The 17,874-nt window shown below is 43.1% G+C and overlaps 1 protein-coding gene across 1 annotated transcript in view; it reads left to right on the top strand.

Moving 5' to 3' along the window:
• Positions 1-17,874, top strand: part of GABRG3 (gamma-aminobutyric acid type A receptor subunit gamma3) — a gene marked incomplete at both ends in the record, with an annotated part of 671,827 nt that overhangs the window by 105,664 nt on the left and 548,289 nt on the right. The window contains one exon of the mRNA XM_081326819.1: positions 4,125-4,192. Within this exon, the coding sequence (XP_081182945.1) occupies positions 4,125-4,192 (68 nt within the window). The remainder of the gene's footprint in view (positions 1-4,124; positions 4,193-17,874) is intronic.

Below are 17,874 nucleotides of genomic sequence, written 5' to 3'. Positions count from 1 at the left end.
GTTGTTAACAGAGCAGACTATCATGGCTTTACGAACTATTGCCTATTGTCTACACATCTTCCCCAAAGGACTCAGAGGACTCTGGGTATTAGCCACCGTGAGAGGGTGGCTTGAACTTACACCTGCTGCCCCTAGAGGTGAGAGCTCTATGGGGCATGCTATACCCAGAGTGTGTGTTTCAGACCACCCACCCCCCGGGAACAGGCTCCGCGACCGTCGTGAGAGGACGGTGGTCGGCCTGTCCTGGGGGTTCACCCAGCTGAGTGGCAGTAGCTGGGTGGAGGGTCTGGACACCCATTTATCCTCTGTTTGGACCCTCCTTATTAACTATGGACTGCCTTTCACCTGGATTTGCTCCTTATGCCTTGTTTCAGGTATTCTTTCACGGACTTGTTCGCCCTCAGGGGTGCTCCCCCTTCCTGGGTGCGACCCACCTTTCTAGCCACTTATAATCTCGATGAAGGGCCTGCTTATTGGGACCCTGAGAGATGTCTGGGCACGGGTAGGGGCCTCCGACATAAATCTAATAAGAGGCCCCTGGTTAGTTTCTTATCTAATTTTTTGGGGGGTTAGGGAGTGGGGAGGGTACTTCTTTTGGTTGTTTGGACAAGGGGGGCAGTCCAACAACCACTGTTCAGGCCAGGTCCGGGATTGATCGCAGGGGGGGAGGAGCGGGGGTCGGTTGCCTCTGGGACTCCAGGGCTGGTCGTGGGACTACCCATTCCCACGACGTTAGGGAATGGCAGCAGGTGTAGGAACAGAGGGCTGTATCGATCTCAGGGAAGGCCTCTCCGCTGCTTGCAAGCGGTGAGGCACTCCGACCCTCTGGCTCTGCCCCGAGGTCCCGGGAGTGAGGATGTGCAGCCCCCTGAGCTCCGACTGGTGTACTTGAATGCCAGGTCTGTTGCTAATAAAGCTCCTCTCATCTGTGACCTGGTCGAGGGTGAGCAGGCGGACCTGGCTTGCATCACAGAGACTTGGTTGGGCCCAGAGGGCGGTATTCCTCTGGTTGATCTTTGCCCACCAGGTTTCTGGGTGCTACACCGGCCTCGGACTCAGGGTAGGGGTGGGGGAGTGGCTGTGGTTATGAGGGAGACCTTGTGTCCGCGGGAGGCCACCGTTCCCCAGATAGTCGGGTGTGAGTCTCTCTTCCTGAGATGCGGCCCTGGTGCGCAGTTGGGCTTGCTGCTGGTGTACCTTTCGCCTAGTCACACAGCAGCAGCCCTGCCTGAGCTTCTCGATATCCTCTCTGGGTTGGTGATTGAGTTCCCGAAACAATCTACCATCGCTGGGAGGATCATCTGAGTTAGCTCGGGAGTTCATGGCTTCCATGACGGCCATGGACCTGATGCAAGTAATTTCGGGACCGACTCATGTGGGAGGCCACACCCTTGACCTGATTTTCTTATCTGGACAGTAGTTAGATGATCTTGGTGGGGGCTCCCCAATTGTTACGCCCCTGTCATGGACCGATCATCATCTCCTGCGGTTGGTCTTCCGTTTTGCCACTCCCCACCGTGGGTATGTGGAACCAATTAGATGGTACCGTCCCAGACGCTTAATGGATCCTGAGAGGTTCCAGGCAGCGCTGGGGTCCCCACCTGCCTCCTTCGCTCACAACTCGGCAGATGCCTTAGTGGAAGCCTGGGAAAGGGCAGCCACGGAGGCTCTTGACCGAGTTGTACCCTTGCGGCCCCTGACCCGGTGCAGATCCCGTCGAGCTCTATGGTTTTCCGCGGAGCTCCGGGAGATGAAGCGTTGGAGACGGGGCCTATAGAGCTGTTGGAGATCCAGCCGATCCGAATCCGACCGATTGCGACTAAGAGCCTATATTAGGTCTTATCTCGCTGCGATAAGGGTGGCGAGGTCTAATCACTTTGCTACCCTTATCGCGTCCGCAGATAATCGCCCGGCCACCCTGTTTAGGGTGACTCGCTCCCTCCTTAATCAAGAGGTGAGGGAGGAACCCTTGCAGGGTCGTGCCGAGGAGTTTAACCAACATCTGTCGGACAAAATCGTTCGGATTCGGACCGGTCTGGACTCTGACTGGGCAGAGTCTGACGATCAGGACACGGGCGGTCTTGTCGATATTACCTGGGAGGAGTTTGATTCTGTGACTCCGGAGAAAGTGGACAGGATTATGGGGAGGCTGAGCTCCACCACATGTTTATTGGACCCGTGCCCTTCCTGGCTGGTTTATGCAGCCCGGGAGAGGACACGAAGCTGGTTCCTCTGAGTGAGGGTAGCTTCCCCGCCGTCTTGAAAGAGGCGGTGGTGAGGCCTCTCCTCAAGAAGCCTGCCTTGGACCCAGCTGTGTTGAACAACTTTCGTCCAGTCTCCAACCTTCGCTTCCTTGCGAAGGTTGTTGAGAGTGTGGTGGCGCATCAGCTCCCTCTGGTCCTGGATGAAGCGGATTATCTAGACCCGTACCAATCGGGTTTCAGGCCCGGGTACAGCACGGAGACAGTATTGGTCGCGCTGGTGAATGATCTCTGGAGGGCTCGGGACAGGGGACATTCCTCTGTCCTAGTCCTATTAGACCTCTCAGCGGCTTTCGATACCATCGACCATGGTATCTTGCTGTGGCGTCTCAGGGGATTGGGAGTGGGAGGCACGGTTTTGCAGTGGTTCTCCTCCTATCTCCTGGGACGTTCGCAGTCGGTGTTGACAGGGGGGCAGAGGTCAACCTCGAGGTCTCTCATTTGTGGAGTTCCTCAGGGGTCGGTCCTCTCGCCTCTCCTGTTCAACATCTATATGAAACCGCTGGGTGAGATCATTCGTGGCTTTGGAGTTGGGTATCATCAGTATGCTGATGCTACCCAGCTTTTTATTTCGACCCCAAACCACCCCAGTGATGCCCTCAACATGATGTCCCGTTGCCTGGAGGTGGTTCGGGTCTGGATGGGGAGGAACAGACTTCAACTCAACCCCGACAAGACTGAGTGGCTTTGCATACCTGCATCCCGGGTTATTTCGGATATTCCATCTCTCTCTATGGGGGGTGAATTATTACCCCCCGTAGATAGGGCTCGCAACTTGGGAGTCCTCCTAGATTCACGGCTCACTCTTTAAGATCACATAGTGGCTGTGACTAGGGGGGCTTTTGCCCAGGTTCGCCTGGTGCGCCAGTTGCGGCCCTATCTAAGCCGGGATGACTTATGCACGGTCACTCATGCGCTCGTGACCTCTCGTCTGGACTACTGCAACGCTCTCTACATGGGGCTGCCCTTGAGGACCACCCGGAGGCTCCAACTGGAACAGAAAGCAGCCGCGAGAGTTGTGTTGGGAGTTTCCCGATACTCCCATGTTACACCTCTGCTCCGTGAGCTGCATTGGTTGCCAGTTGTCTTCCGGGTGAGATTCAAGGTACTAGTAATGGTGTTTAAGGCCCTACATGGCAGGGGTCCGGAGTACCTTAGGGAACACCTGCTGCCGGCATCAACTTCCCTTCACCCTGTACGTTCCCACAGAGAGGGCCTCCTCAGGGTGCCACCGATCAGAGAATGTCGATTGGTGGCCCCCAGGGGGAGATCCTTCTCTGTGGGCGCCCCGGAGCTATGGAATCAGTTACCGGTTGAGCGCCCGATCTTCGCTCCTTTCGTCGCGATCTAAAGACATTCTTATTCGAACAAGCCGGCCTGGCCTGATGGGGGATTGGTGGGGTTTTTTATTGTGTTTTAATATTTGCATTTACTGTTTTTAGTGGGCATATATTTAATTCCTTTTTTAACTTTTGTAACTTTGTATTTTTTATTCTTGCCCTGTTCACCGCCCTGAGTCCTTCGGGAGAAGGGCGGTATATAAATATTATTAAATAAATAAATAAATAAATAAATAAATAAATAAATAAATAAATAAATAAATAAATAAAGTGGCAATAATGGAACTGAAGAAGAAATAGAGTATGGTGTACCAGATATAAACCCTAATCTTCAAATCATGTCTTACAAGAATGACAGTTTGAAAAGGTTCTTGCAAACCAAGCAAACAAAAACCTATTAATCTTGTGATTTCCCAGAAGATTTAAGTTCAGAATGACATAATTATGAAAATGTTTAACATGATAACCTGGTATTGTATTTGAGACAATATTAAATGCTGCCTTTTTGGTTTTCCTTTCACAGTGAAACCCACAGTCATTGATGTTGACATCTATGTTAATAGCATTGGCCCCGTGTCATCAATAAATATGGTAAGTGTGACACAAACAATTATTTTATTGGCAGGGTTGCTTCTTGTATCAATAACCAAGTTCTTTAATTTTTCCTAAATGTGAGGGGAAATGTTATGGCTGCAGATATCATTCTATTTTCTGTTCTTGTTCTGTATGCCTGACAAGTCTTTGTCCTTTTCCCAAAGGGTAAAAATAATGCTCAGCAAATAGCATGCTGTGATCTGTCTATCACAAAAGTATGAATATTCAGTTTATCTTCAAAAATACAGAATTGAAATAAAGCTATGGGCAGAGTACAGGCGTTTGTTCTCCCCCAATGCAGCAAACTCTGGGAAATAATGTTGTTGTTTAAAAAAAATGACAATAAAAGCTAATAGCACAACCCTTTGTGTATTTGCTCCAAAGTAGATTCAGAGATGTATACTTCTGTGTAATTGTGTCTAACCTTGTGAAGTTTTTTAATGTGGAGTTTTAAGATGTTTTGCTTCTGAAAATCTTGGTTGCTATTCCTTGGAAGTCTATTTGATGGTTTACATAGAGAAGGCAGAGGAGGGCAATTAAGATGACAAAAAATCTGGAAGAAAAAATTCACAAGGAACAGTTGGAGATGTTGGGTACTTTTAGCCTGGAGAAAAAAATAGACTGTGTGGGAAATATAACTGTTTTCAAGTATTTGAAAGGCTGTCATATAGTAGATAGGATGGCTATCTATCCTCATAATTCGATCTCTTACCACTGGACTGTTTTCTCTGAGGGCTGAGGTCATACTCCATAATCCAATGTTCAGAACTGCAAATCTTTACTCGATTTAAGAATCAAAATTATCTTACACTGTTTCCAAAACTCTGTTAAAGGATCCCCTTGATGCAAAGTATCACATAAAATAAAAATTCAGGTATTAAAACCTCTTTAAATTATTTATAAAATTCCCCTGACAATACATAAGGACTAGAAGATTTTCCATTTAGACTGAAATGGAAAACCTCAGAAATTTCTGAAATGTAAAAAAAGAGAGTTGATACATAATACATTGGATATCTTCTAGATTTAGTTCTGGGAATGTTAATCTATTTAAAAATTGATTATTTTTTATTACTTGAAGAATATAATTATTGTAAAAAGTTTAAATTATTCATTTACGCCTTTAATTTTGTATACAATTTGACATTGCTTTTTAAATTGTATTAATACATATTTTTTCTTAGCTTTTTTCAGTTTATTTGCCCATAGTTTAGAACTTTTATTTACATGTTCATAATATATTTACTGAGATATTTTTTCTGTCTTCAACACTTTTTGTAAATAATATCTGATCCAGTTCTATTATAGTTTGTTAATAAATTGTTAGTTCCCAAATAAAATTTATCTCCCTTTTGTGTTTATGTTTTCAATCATGCTGATCTAATTTATCTACCTACCTCTAAATACTGCTTTTATAGCATCCCACCATGCTCTCCTAAAGGTGCTTTTCTAAAAGGCAACTGTATATTCTTCAATTTTTTGCTTTAAAATAATTTTTCTTCTCATCCAAGAAGCTTCTTCAGCTTCTTCAGAACTGAAGAAACTTCTTGGGTGAGAAGAGTAACCTTTTCAAGGAAAAAAGCCAAGAAAGTCCAGTTGCTTGTTGGAAAAGCATCTTTGGGACAACCATGACCTGGACGATTGAGAATCTCAATCATCATGTTCTTAGTAATGTTTTATTTATATTATTTTCTTGAAAAAGATATTCTCAGAGTTTAGATAAGTTGTTGCTTTGCTGCTTCACTATATAGTATTATGGGATTAAACCAATTATAAGTAAATGGAATAATCTCTTCTAATTTAAATGTGATAATTACTGGAGTGTGATCTGATCTAAAAATTGGTTTGTTGCAGGAAATTTGAGAAAGTTTTAGATATCCAAATAAAGTGTAGTATGATATTTATATCTATCTGAATAAAATATATGTGCTTTTGTTGCAGAGTTCACAATAGTCCATATACTGTATCTATGAATCCATGACTATGCATTAAATTAAATTAAAGTCTCTTGTAATTTCCAATCTTAGGCTTTAATGTATCAATATTAAAGTCTTCTCCTATTGTAAATGATCCAAGTTACCATTTTCCCTATTCATACTTTTTATAGGAAATTGATTTGACCTCAGTTATGAGACTTTTATGTATATGCCAGAGTTAATGCATTGTTATCTATTTTAATTTTAACTATATGTAAATAAAAGGAAATAATTGTATTTATTGTCATGATTCTACTTATTATTTTTAAAAGGAAATCTCTAACTTGTGTTCCAAAGACCAGAAAAAGGTTATGTTCATGATCTAAGATAAAAGAACTTCTGGTTTCATATATTCCCAAATGCAAAGGCTCTGACTGAATTTTCTTACTAAAATCAGGCTGATGGATTTTTAAAAAAGGATTTTTTCCCTATATATTTCAAACTTCTAAAGCCCTTTGAAATATGTCTGTCTTTTAACGTTTTGGCAAGACTTGATAATTCTTTTAGGCATTTGAGAAAATTAGTAAAAAGAAATCCTTTAGTTTTGTTTTTAAAAAGGTAAAGGTAAAGGTTCCCCTGCACATGCGTGCTAGTCGTTTCCGACTCTAGGGGCCGGTGCTCATCTCCGTTTCAAAGCCGAAGAGCCAGCGCTTGTCCGAGGACGTCTCCGTGGTCATGTGGCCGGCATGACTAGATGCCAAAGGCGCACGAAACGCTGTTACCTTCCCACCGTAGTGGTCCCTATTTTTCTACTTGCATTTTTACGTGCTTTCGAACTGCTAGGTTGGCAGAAGCTGGGACGAGTAACAGGCGCTCACTCTGCTACGCGGCACTCGGGATTTGACCCGCCAAACTGCCGACCTTCTGATCGACAAGCTCAGCGTCCTAACCCACTGAGCCACCGCGTCCCTTAGTTTTGTTTTTACTTATGTATTAATTTCCCTGGATTTTTAACTTTTTAAGGTTGTTTTATAAATTGTTTTAATTTAAATTATATTAAAACACTTTGAATCTTTAAAAAAGATTCTTTCACACAGAAACATAGTAAGTGAATTTGTGTTCCATCTACTCAGAAACTAATTCACTTCTTTTCCCTGTGGGATGCTCATCCACAAATAAAGCACAAAGAATTGCCAACTGAATAATATTTGAATATATTTTACTGAACTGAAAACATATACACATTTGTGCTTTCAAAGCTTTGTGTACCAATAATATTGGCAGCTTAACTGGAGTATGCACATTTAGTGATAGAAAAATAAACATATATGTAGCCTTCCTTCCTTCCTTCCTTCCTTCCTTCCTTCCTTCCTTCCTTCCTTCCTTCCTTCCTTCCTTCCTTCTCCCAACTGTCCTCCAATCCTCCAGGAGCTCAAGGCAGCCTACATAGCACATCCTTCTGCAGAATTCCCCATAACAATCCAGCAAAGTCATCTGCCCAGTCAGAGCTTGACTGACCCAAAGTCATTCACTGAGCTTCCATTGCTGAGGGCAGACTCAAACCTGTTGGTTCTGTTGTGATTCAGGGTCAGCCTGTGGGTTCGGCAGTTGGGTCGGACGACTCAGAGGAGGAGGAGGGGGGTGTTGAAGAGCTTGCTGAGGGGATTGGACAGCTTGATGAGAGCCCCCAGCAAGGCCCCTCTCATCTGGTCACGATGCAGACCCAGCTGTGTGAGCCTGACACTGTGGATGAAGATGACCCACAGCTGGCCCTGTTCAAGGATGCCCGACGCAGGAGGCAGTCAGTCAGGAGTAAACAGAGGAAGGCAATGGGGCACCTCGGAAGGAGGCACAGAGAGGCCACGACCAGAACTGTATTTAAGGGGAATGTGTGGGAGGGCTGGTTTGCTGAAGGCAACCGCTTGGATTGTTCCTGCTTCTTAGCTCGTGTTTTATGGTTGGTGTCTTGTCTTGCTCTGTTTTATGTGAATAAATTTGGCAGGCATAATTCCAGCCTCTTGCTGTTTGTAAAGGGGTTGTCCCTGCTTTTGCTGCAGGGCCGGTAGCAGGCTGGTACAGAACAGGTTCCTAATATATTAACCTCTAGCTCATATTTTTCTCTCAGGGTATTTCTGTCTTGGAAAGTGGATGAGAAGATTTTTGAAACTCTACTTTCTCTGGCAGATGCTTGTGACAGGACAGCAAATGAACAAATAAGCATTGGCAGAAATAATTACAGTAGGCCTGTTGTTTCTGGGTCAGGAAAGAAAGATATCTGTTGGCAAGAAGACAGTGAACAGGTGGATGCTGATGAGGAGACTGTGGGGAAGAAGGTGGTCACCAGCTGGTGAAAGCAAGTGAATAGGCAGGCAAACAGTGAGAACATGAGTGATGGACCTACATTGACTGGCAATAGATTGAACACAGGTGCTTTTATTGATGGTATCTCTTCTGTCTTTTTTTCTTGACGGGAATTCTTGATATATATTTTTCTCAGCTACTGATTACTCTTATTTCTCATTGGTATCTCCAAATCTTTTACTACCTTATGTATTTATTTATTTGCTAGATTTATAGCTTACCTTGTTCATTCACCAGATTCATTTAACAACCATGTTGCTAACTTAAAATCTGAAGTGATTCACTCATCAACTGTGGCAAGAAAAGTCATAAAATGGGGCAAAATTCAGTTTACAAATATCTCACTTAGCAACAGAAATTTGCAATGCTCAATTGTGGTGATAAGTGGAGGACTACCTGTAGTTTGTCTGTTTTTTAAAAATTTGTCTACTTCAAAGAAATCATTTTCTAAAGCTTTGGGTATCTCCAGATTGACCATAAGAGACAATCAACAAATGCCTAAAATGTTCTATGCATTATCAGGATTGAATCAAATTTGTGAAAATAGGAGACCTGGCGCATAAGCAGAAGAAACTAAATTTAAAATGAAAGTGAAATTTCAAAAGTGAAACTTTAAAAAATACTTATAACTATTGAAAAATATTGCCATAATGATGAATTGCAGTTCTTCTAACCATATACGGTAAAATCTAATAAGTGTGATATAAATAGGCATAATGTGTTTTGGTTTCTATGTGTAGGGAATAGTACAATAAGTCTTCACAATATGTGTGTGTGATTCTTTAAAGAGAATACTTACTTTTCCTTCTTTCGGGAGCATGTTACAGAAATTGATGAAATAATTGGCATTCTAAAGCAGACATGTCAAAATTGCAATGTCACATGACATCAAACAATGTATCAGGATGGTTTTGCCATTGCTGGCAATGGGGTTGGCGCGGCCTCCACTTGACACATCCGGTCCATGGGCCGGCAGTTTGACACCCCTGTTCTAAAGTGTGATGCCTCCAAAATTTTAAACAAACATTTAACCATATTCAAACAAATGTTTCTTTTTTAAGTATTCTCTCTGATAAGTCCTGTAATGTATTGGGGTTTTTCTTGTTATAAAGTTCATGTGTCTGTGATTGCTGCTAACGGTTGCCTGTGTAACAGCTTGGGGGTTTTACCCAGACTTAGAGTCTCCTGCTCAGCCATTGGCTGATTTATGCAGGAACTGTATTACTTTAAATCTATTGGCTGCCACCTAGTGGCCAACCAGATAAATAGCGCTGCAGACGCACTTCACTCCTGTTCCAGCAGCTCAATAAAGCATGTTCCTGTTTTCACCTACTCATCTCGCCTCGTGCTTCAAACCAATACAATACATAACACTAGCAACGAAGGTGGGATCCTGCTTCCTGCAAAGAGCTGCAACAAGTCACTAGGGTGAGGCCAGCAACACGCCTGGCTGGGAATGCGGTTCCCCACCCTCCAGTCAGCTAGTCCCCATGCTAGCGACCACACGGCCCTGTGGATCAGCTCCAGGGCCAACCGGGAAGCAGGACAGAAGAAACAACTCTCTAGTCACAAAGACCTGCCGGAATGGCCAAGGTTGGAAAACTAGAAGAATTTGACGTCACTCACCCAGAGAGATGGTCGTCATACATCACACGGGTCGAGAATTACTTAAGAGCAAACCAGGTTTCCAAAGATGGCCTTAAGGCCGCAACCCTCCTTTGCATCTGCAGCCCAGCAACCTTTGATATTGTGGAGAATCTCATCGCACTGGCCCAGATAGAGTCCATATCATTCATGGACTTGAAGAAAACACTCGGTGAGCATTTCCAGCCAAAGCTATCGGTGATAGCATGGCGACACACATTTGAACAGTGTTCAGCAACTGGGTGAAACAGCCACCGAATTTATCCCGGCATTGAGACAAGCTTCATGTTTGTGCCAGTTTTTGGACCTGGAGGAGAGGCTTCAGGACAGGCTCATTTGCAGCATTTGGAGCAGAGAGTTGCAACAGAAAATCTTTGCCAAAGAAACTCTCTCGCTCCAAGAAGCTCTCAAAGAAGTCATGCCAGATGAAGCTGCCGGAGGCACTGTGAAGGCCATGTGGCCCGCCAAAAGCACAACGCATGAGGAAGAAGTCCACCATGAGGATGCCGAACTAATGGAAGAAGACGACCTCAACCAAGAAGTCAACAAGGTCCAGAAGCACCACAGCAAGGACATGAGCACTCTTGATAAGGTAGTTCCCTCTCTTCGGTGCCTGGGCTACGGAGGCCGCCATCTTCGAGCGGACTGCAAATTCCAAATGGCCACGTGTCAGGCTTGTGGGAAGACAGGCCACATTGCATCCATCTGTCGGGGTCTCCAACAGGACCACAAGCAGCACGATGGTCCAAGGAGAGGTACCGGGGCCCTGGGGCAATTCAGAGTAGGGTTCTGCTCCAGTTGCAGAAGTGTCTGCTGCACAGGAGCTCGAAGGCCCCTCAAATCCAAATTTCAACTTCAGGTCAAACTGCAAGGCATTCCTTGCAGGATGGAGCTGGATACTGGCTCGACAGTGTCAATTATTTCTCTGAATACCTTCAGACAGGTCTGCAGTAGCAGCAAGAGGTGGGCCAAGCTCAGGCCATCCGACATATTCCTTACCGATTTCCAGAATTCCCTGGTCAACATCAAAGGTGAGGCCACATTGGCCAAGTTCAAGGGGTTTTCGGGGGCCCTGAATGTGGTTGTGGTGGAGGGCCAGAGAACAAGTCTCATAGGCCTTGATTGGTTTGATGCCATGGGAATCCAAGTTACAGGGATCAACCAGACAAAAGCGGCAAACTTGGCGTCAGTGTGCAAGGAGTTCATGGACGTGTTTGACACTAGCCTGGGTCAGTACAAGGGTCCTCCGATAGCCTTCAAGCTTGATCCTGCTGTAAAACCCATAAGGATCAAGCCCCGCAGAGTGCCATTCGTGCTTAAGCATAAGATTGATGCAGAGCTGGACAAGCTAGTAAACCAGGAAATGTTACAGCCTGTAGATGGGGTGGGGGAGTAGGAAACTCCCATTGTCATGCCACTTAAGGTTAATGGGGAAATCAGAATCTGTGCTGGTTACAAATGTACCCTTAACAGAGCCTTGCAGCAGCATGCATACCTGGTGCCAGTTGTGAGCCACATCCTGGCATCACTGTTCACAAAATTAGATTTGGCTCAGGCTTATCAATAGCTACCGGTTGATGAGGCCATTACAGCCACACAAACAATCGTAACTCACAGGGGGGTGTTCAAAGTCAAACACCTCCAGTTTGGGGTTAGCGTGGCCCCAGGAATATTCCAGGGAGTAATGGAGCACACGTTAAAGGGCATTCTGGGGGCTTGCCAGATCGCGTCGGAAGGAGTGCCCGACCTTCGCTCCTTCCGACGCGATCTGAAGACTTATTTGTTCGAACAAGCCGGCCTGGCCTGATGGGGGATGGTTTGGGATTTGGGCATTTCGTTTAATTCTTTTTTAAGTTTTGTATCTTTGTACTTTTATATGTTTGCCCTGTTCACCGCCCTGAGTCCTTCGGGAGAAGGGCGGTATACAAATAAAGGGCGGTATACAAATAAAATTATTATTATTATTATTATTATTATTATTATTATTATTATTATTATTATTATTATTATTATTATTATTATTATTATTATTATTATTATTTTGATGATGTGCTCATTGCCAGTGAGTCCACTGAGGTGCTTGCCAGGATGCTGAAGGCCATCCTCCAATGGTTCCGCTCCGTGGGACATAGCCTCAGAAGGGACAAATGTAAAATTGGGGTCCCTTTTACTGAGTTCCTGGGTTTCCACATTGATGCTGATGGCATCCACCCCACCAAATCTGAATTGAGAGCCATTCAGATGGCACCTTCCCCCAAGTCAAAAGGAGAGCTCCAGGCATTCCTGGGCCTCCAGAACTTTTACCATGCATTCCTACCTAACAAGGCCACAGTGGCAGAGCCGTTACACCAGCTCTTGGATAAGAACGTCTCATGGAAGTGGACCAAGGTTCATGAAAGCAGTTTCAAGGCAGTAAAGGCATTACTGTCTTCTAATTCAGTGCTCACTCGTTTCAATGAGAATTTGCCAGTCTGCCTGGCCTGTGATGCATCCCCTTATGGGGTGGGGGCTGTTCTAAGCCATTTGTCCAGAGATGGGACTCAAGTCCCAATTGCATACTACTCACACACCCTGTCAGCTGCTGAGTGAAATTACGCTCAAATTGACAAAGAGGCTCTGGCCATTGTGGCCGGGGTAAAAATAATCCATGATTACTTGTATGGCAGGGAATTCACAATATTCACTGATCACAAACCATTATTTGGGGTTGTTCACTACTGACAGATAGACCCCCCAAATCCTTTCACCTAGAATTCTAAGGTGGTCCATTTTCCTGTCTGCCTATAGCTATAGGCTGACATTTAAACCTGGCAAGGACATGGGCCATACTGATGTCCTAAGCAGGCTACCATTACCACACGTAGACCCAGATCTGGCTCTAGCCTCTCGCATCTTGTCAATCCAAGATTTAGTTCACACAGGGTGGCTAGAAAATAGCTGTGGACCTGAATTCCAGAGTTATTTTACTCACTCCCTGACTACTGGTCTACACATCCCAGTGGGCAAGTTGGTAGACCACAATGTGCCTGGATCTCCCAGGCGTTCTTCAAGGTCGTGCAGACCACCACCATATTGGCAAGATTTTGTGCTTAAGTGATTTGTAGAATGTGTGTTCATTCTAGGGGGAAGGGTTGTAATGTATTGGGGTTTTTCTTGTTGTAAAGTTCATGTGTCTGTGATTGCTGCTAAGGGTTGCCTGTGTAACAGCTTGGGGTTTTTAGCCAGTCTTAGAGTCTCCTGCTCGGCCATTGGCTGATTTATGCGGGAACTGTATTACTTTAAATCTATTGGCTGCCACCTAGTGGCCAACTGGATAAATAGCGCTGCGGACACATGAGCACTTCATTTCTGTTCCAGCAGCTCAATAAAGCATGTTCCTGTTTTCACCTACTCGTCTCACCTTGTGCTTCAAACCAATGCAATACATAACAAGTCCCATCATCTATTTTCTTGGTTTCCACTTTAGTCTTTTTCCTTTACCCAGTATCTTTCTTAATCAATGTATTTTTCTTAATCAAAAAGTTTTTCCGTATGTTTGTAAATGTTGCTGTAGATATAAAAAGTAAATCAGGTAAAGTGTCTTTGTACAGGGCTTCTGCCATTCTACATTTGTTGAAAATCTTTTTCTTTTTATTTCTCTCTGCTTCTCTTACCATTTCCTTTCTCTCTGATGTTCCCGACATCTCTACAGTCCATTTTATCCAATCTGTTTTCTTGTCCTCAGATTTATTTTGTAGTCTTAAGGGATAAGTTGTTTTTTCCAATTCTTGTGAATTTTTCCCCCACTAGGATTAAATCATGTTTCCTTGTTTTATTAAGGTCCATCTTTACATTTCTATTCTCAATTCTATATCAATTTATCTGTTTTATCTGCTCCTTCTATGTTGTTGTTTTCTGTGAAATTTTTGTTGTAGAGTTAACTTAGAAAAAGATTGATTTATATTTTCAAAGTTATTTTGGATTTCTTTGTGGTTTAAAGTCATTGTTATTTGAATTAGTTGCAGTATACTATATATCTCCTCCTGTGAAATATCTAAGTTTTCTTGATATGTTCTTTCTACATGTCTCTGATCCATGATGGCCAAGAATTTGAGTTTTTCTCTTCCTTTCTTTTCTCTGCAAATAGCTTTAGAGTCCCAATTAAATAGATATTTGTAATCCAAATAGTTCAAAAAATATTTTTTCTGAAATTTATAATTCTCTGTCTACAGCCCAGATTATTGTCTTTTTTTGTCACAGCTGTTCTTTGTTGTTAAAACTTTGAAGGTCACAAACACAGATTAGCTTTTCCCAGGTTTTGCCAAGTCTTATATTAAAGTCATAGCTATCATAGTCTTCATCCGCCACTAGGTGTCAGCAACTATTTGTTTTTCACTTCCATATATTTTGATCCTCCATAAAAAGATTAATTCACTGCTTCCGTTAGTGTAAGGGTGGGGTGGAAATCCCCCTCCTTCCCTTTCAGATGTATTTTGCTTCTTGGGAATCTTTTCCAGGAAATTAAATGTAGAATAGAAAAGAGAAGATCAAATTCCTCACCTAGTTTCAAGCACGCTGTTCACAGTTGTGCTGGTTAGTGCCTTTGGACTTTGGTTGCTAGTAGTTTGGGGTGGTCAATGCAATATGGCCAACCTTTCTCCTGTCAGGTTAGAAGGTTTTCCCCAAGTCAAACAGAATGGCTGTCACCATTCCAGAATCACTGGAGCACCCTTCTTTCTTCGTTGCCTCTCTGGGGCAACTTAAACCCATTTAGGATCCCCAGGCAGGGCGAAATTAGCTGTGGGGTGTGGAGAATCCACAAGCCGGCAACCAGTCGCTACCAAGCAAAATCCGGAAGTCAATAGTTAACATATTATTTTTGTCATTTATAGATTTATATTAATGGTTCATATTTATGTACATCTAAAAGCTTTCACACTAATAGGCCTCTATAAACACTGCTATCAAATGCTAACTAGAGGTTTTTCTTCAGAGTTGTTGACACTTAATTGCTATTGAAATCAAATTCTTCTGTTAGCACTAATTTGTTTCATTGATTTCCATAAGATATAAGTACATCTAAGCATTCTTGGAAGTCAATAATTAACTGTTATTGAGGAAAAGATTTCTTTTGAAAGCATTAGTCTGTGAGGCTGTGTTTCTTTCAAATGTTCATTAGGGAAGTGCCGTAGAATCTGTGTGGTGTAACATTTTTCTGCTATTTGTTAAAGCAATTCAACTATGTTAAATCTTTCACACAAACCTGAAGAAAAAAGAAGCAGCTGTTTTCAGGAATCTGCTCATTAAATTTATTATGACTCTTAAAGCAGTATCACCTTCTTCTCAAGTTCTCCAGAAACCTCAAAAAGAGACAGATTGGTTTAAATAATAGCAACAGACTGCATTTTGGAAACACAAAACTGATGTGTTACATGCACATACTATCTTTGATATATCTTTTATCTTGGAACCATCTGTTTATGTGTGAATAAGAAGTTAAAACTAGAGAAGGAAAACTAGTAAATAAAGTAAGCTAAGCCAAACACAACATACTGTAGTCACAGTAAAACCAGATATATCTTGATTTGAGATTTAAATTGAGGGTGTGGCAATTGTCATTTGGGAATCCCTTATAACCCTCAGGGGTGCTTTTCCATAGGTTTCTCAATATAAGATCTATTCCCTAGGTTGGGATCTAGAGGTCAGTAGTCCTCAACTTGCAATGGTTCATTTAGTGACCCCTGAAAGTTAAAACTGCATTGGAAAAAGTGACTTATGACCATTTTTCACACATGTCCATTGCAGCATTCACATGGTCTAATAAAAAAATCAGACGTTTAGCAACTGAATCATATTTATGATGGTCGCAGTATCCCAAGCTCATGTGATCACTTTTTGCAATTTTCTGACAAGCAAAGTCAACAGGAAAGCCACATTCATTTAACAACCATGTTACTAACTTAACAACTGCAGTGATTCACTTAACAACTGTGGCAACCAAGGTTGTAAAATGGGGCAAAACCCACTTAACAAATGTCTAACTTAGCAACAGGGATTTTGGGCTCAATTGGTCATAAGATGAAGACTTCCTGTACCAGTTTCCTTGCTGCACAGCGACTTCTTTGCCTGAACTTCTTGATTCCATTTTTTGGCTTGGCAATGGGGGGTGGGGCTTCAATCAGCCTTCCCTAGGAATGGGGTCTATGGTAGCTTGGGTAGAGGTGATCTGGGGAACCTTTTGCAGGGGCATGCAAATGAATTTGCTTAGCATCCTCTGGATATATCATTCTCAATTGGATGTTGGTTTTGCTGAAGGTCCAGAATAATGTCTGGGAGGTAGTCTTGCCTGTATATCTGGGAATGGTTTGAGCCTGTTGGTCCTGACTAAGTAACAAGGTCTTAGGATTGTAAGCCACCTGCTTTTTAGATCTACGCCTCTGATGGCTTGTAAAAGTAGCTTAGGAGGTGTTATGTGAATGGGTTCTGGTGGTGGCTAATTCTTTGAGGGGGGGAATTATTCTTTACTTCTTAAAGATCTCTTAGTTTGCTCCTTTCTTAAGAAGCCATTGCTAGATCCCATATACTGGACAATTTTCATCCAAAATTTAACCTTCCCTTTTGGGGGAAGGTGATAGAGAAGGTGGTTGTGCAACAACTTCAGAGGACCTTGGAGAAGGCTGATTATCTGAATCCTTTTCAGTCAGGATTCAGATCAAGGTATGGGTTGGGAACGGCATTGATCATACTTTTGGATGATATTTGGAATGGGCTGAATGGGGTCGAGCATGCATCATGGCCCTACCTGGCCTCTGAGTGGCTTTCAATGCCATCAACCATGGTATCCTTTTGGATTGGCTCAGAGGATTGGGGGTATGTGCCTTCATGTTGTGTTAGTTCCTTTCCTTTCTTCAGAGTCAATTCTAGTTGATGATGATTGAGAAGAGGTCCTGTCTTCAGCCACTACTTTGTGTAGTATACAAAGTTTGGCACTCTCTCCTCTCTTTTTTAACATTTATATGAGGTCACTGATGCTCATATAAGGCTCATTCAAGTTGTGCTCAATGAGGAAATAGGAGTTATGGCTAGCAGGCCCTTTGTACAGCTTCAAGTTGTATGCCAGTTGTGCCTGCTCTTTGGATAGAAGGCTTTGCTCATAGTCACTCATGTCCTAGTCATTTCCAGATTGGACTGTTTTAATGCTCTATACATGGGTCTGCCCTTGAAGAAGCTTCAGAAGCTTCAGCTGGTGCAGAATGCAGCAGGAGAGCTGCATTGGTTGCCAATTTGCTTCCAAGTCCAATTTAAGATGTTGGTTTTAACCTTTAAAGCCATTCATAGTTATCTGAGGGATCACATATCCCCAATTATATCAGCCCAGCTCATTAGATTCAACAAAGCCATGCTGTGGATACCATCTGCCAGGGACCTACATTTGGTGGATCTAAAGTGTCAGACCTTCTCTGCTAGGGGATCTGCAGAGTGCTCATCCTGCATGTTAGGTTAACTCCATGCCTTTTGATGTTCCAGAAGTCACTTAAGACCTATTTTATGCCATTAGGCTTGGAGGTTGCAAGGAAGTGGAGCTTTGCTTAGGTGGTTATTGAGATGGATGTACTCATTCTCTCTCTGCTTTGGGTTTACATATATTTTTCAGTTTTAATCATCTCCATTTTAGTACTGATTTTTCTATTTTTAATGTCTGTTTTTATATACACATTCTTTTTTACTGACTATCATATTAACACCCAGAGTTAATCTTGTGAGATGGGTGGCTATATA

The sequence above is a fragment of the Vipera berus genome (genome assembly GCF_964194415.1).
Source record: "Vipera berus genome assembly, chromosome: 4".
NCBI lineage: Eukaryota > Metazoa > Chordata > Lepidosauria > Squamata > Viperidae > Vipera > Vipera berus.
Note: the sequence above shows the minus strand (reverse complement) of the source record. Positions and strands in the feature narration are given on the sequence as shown.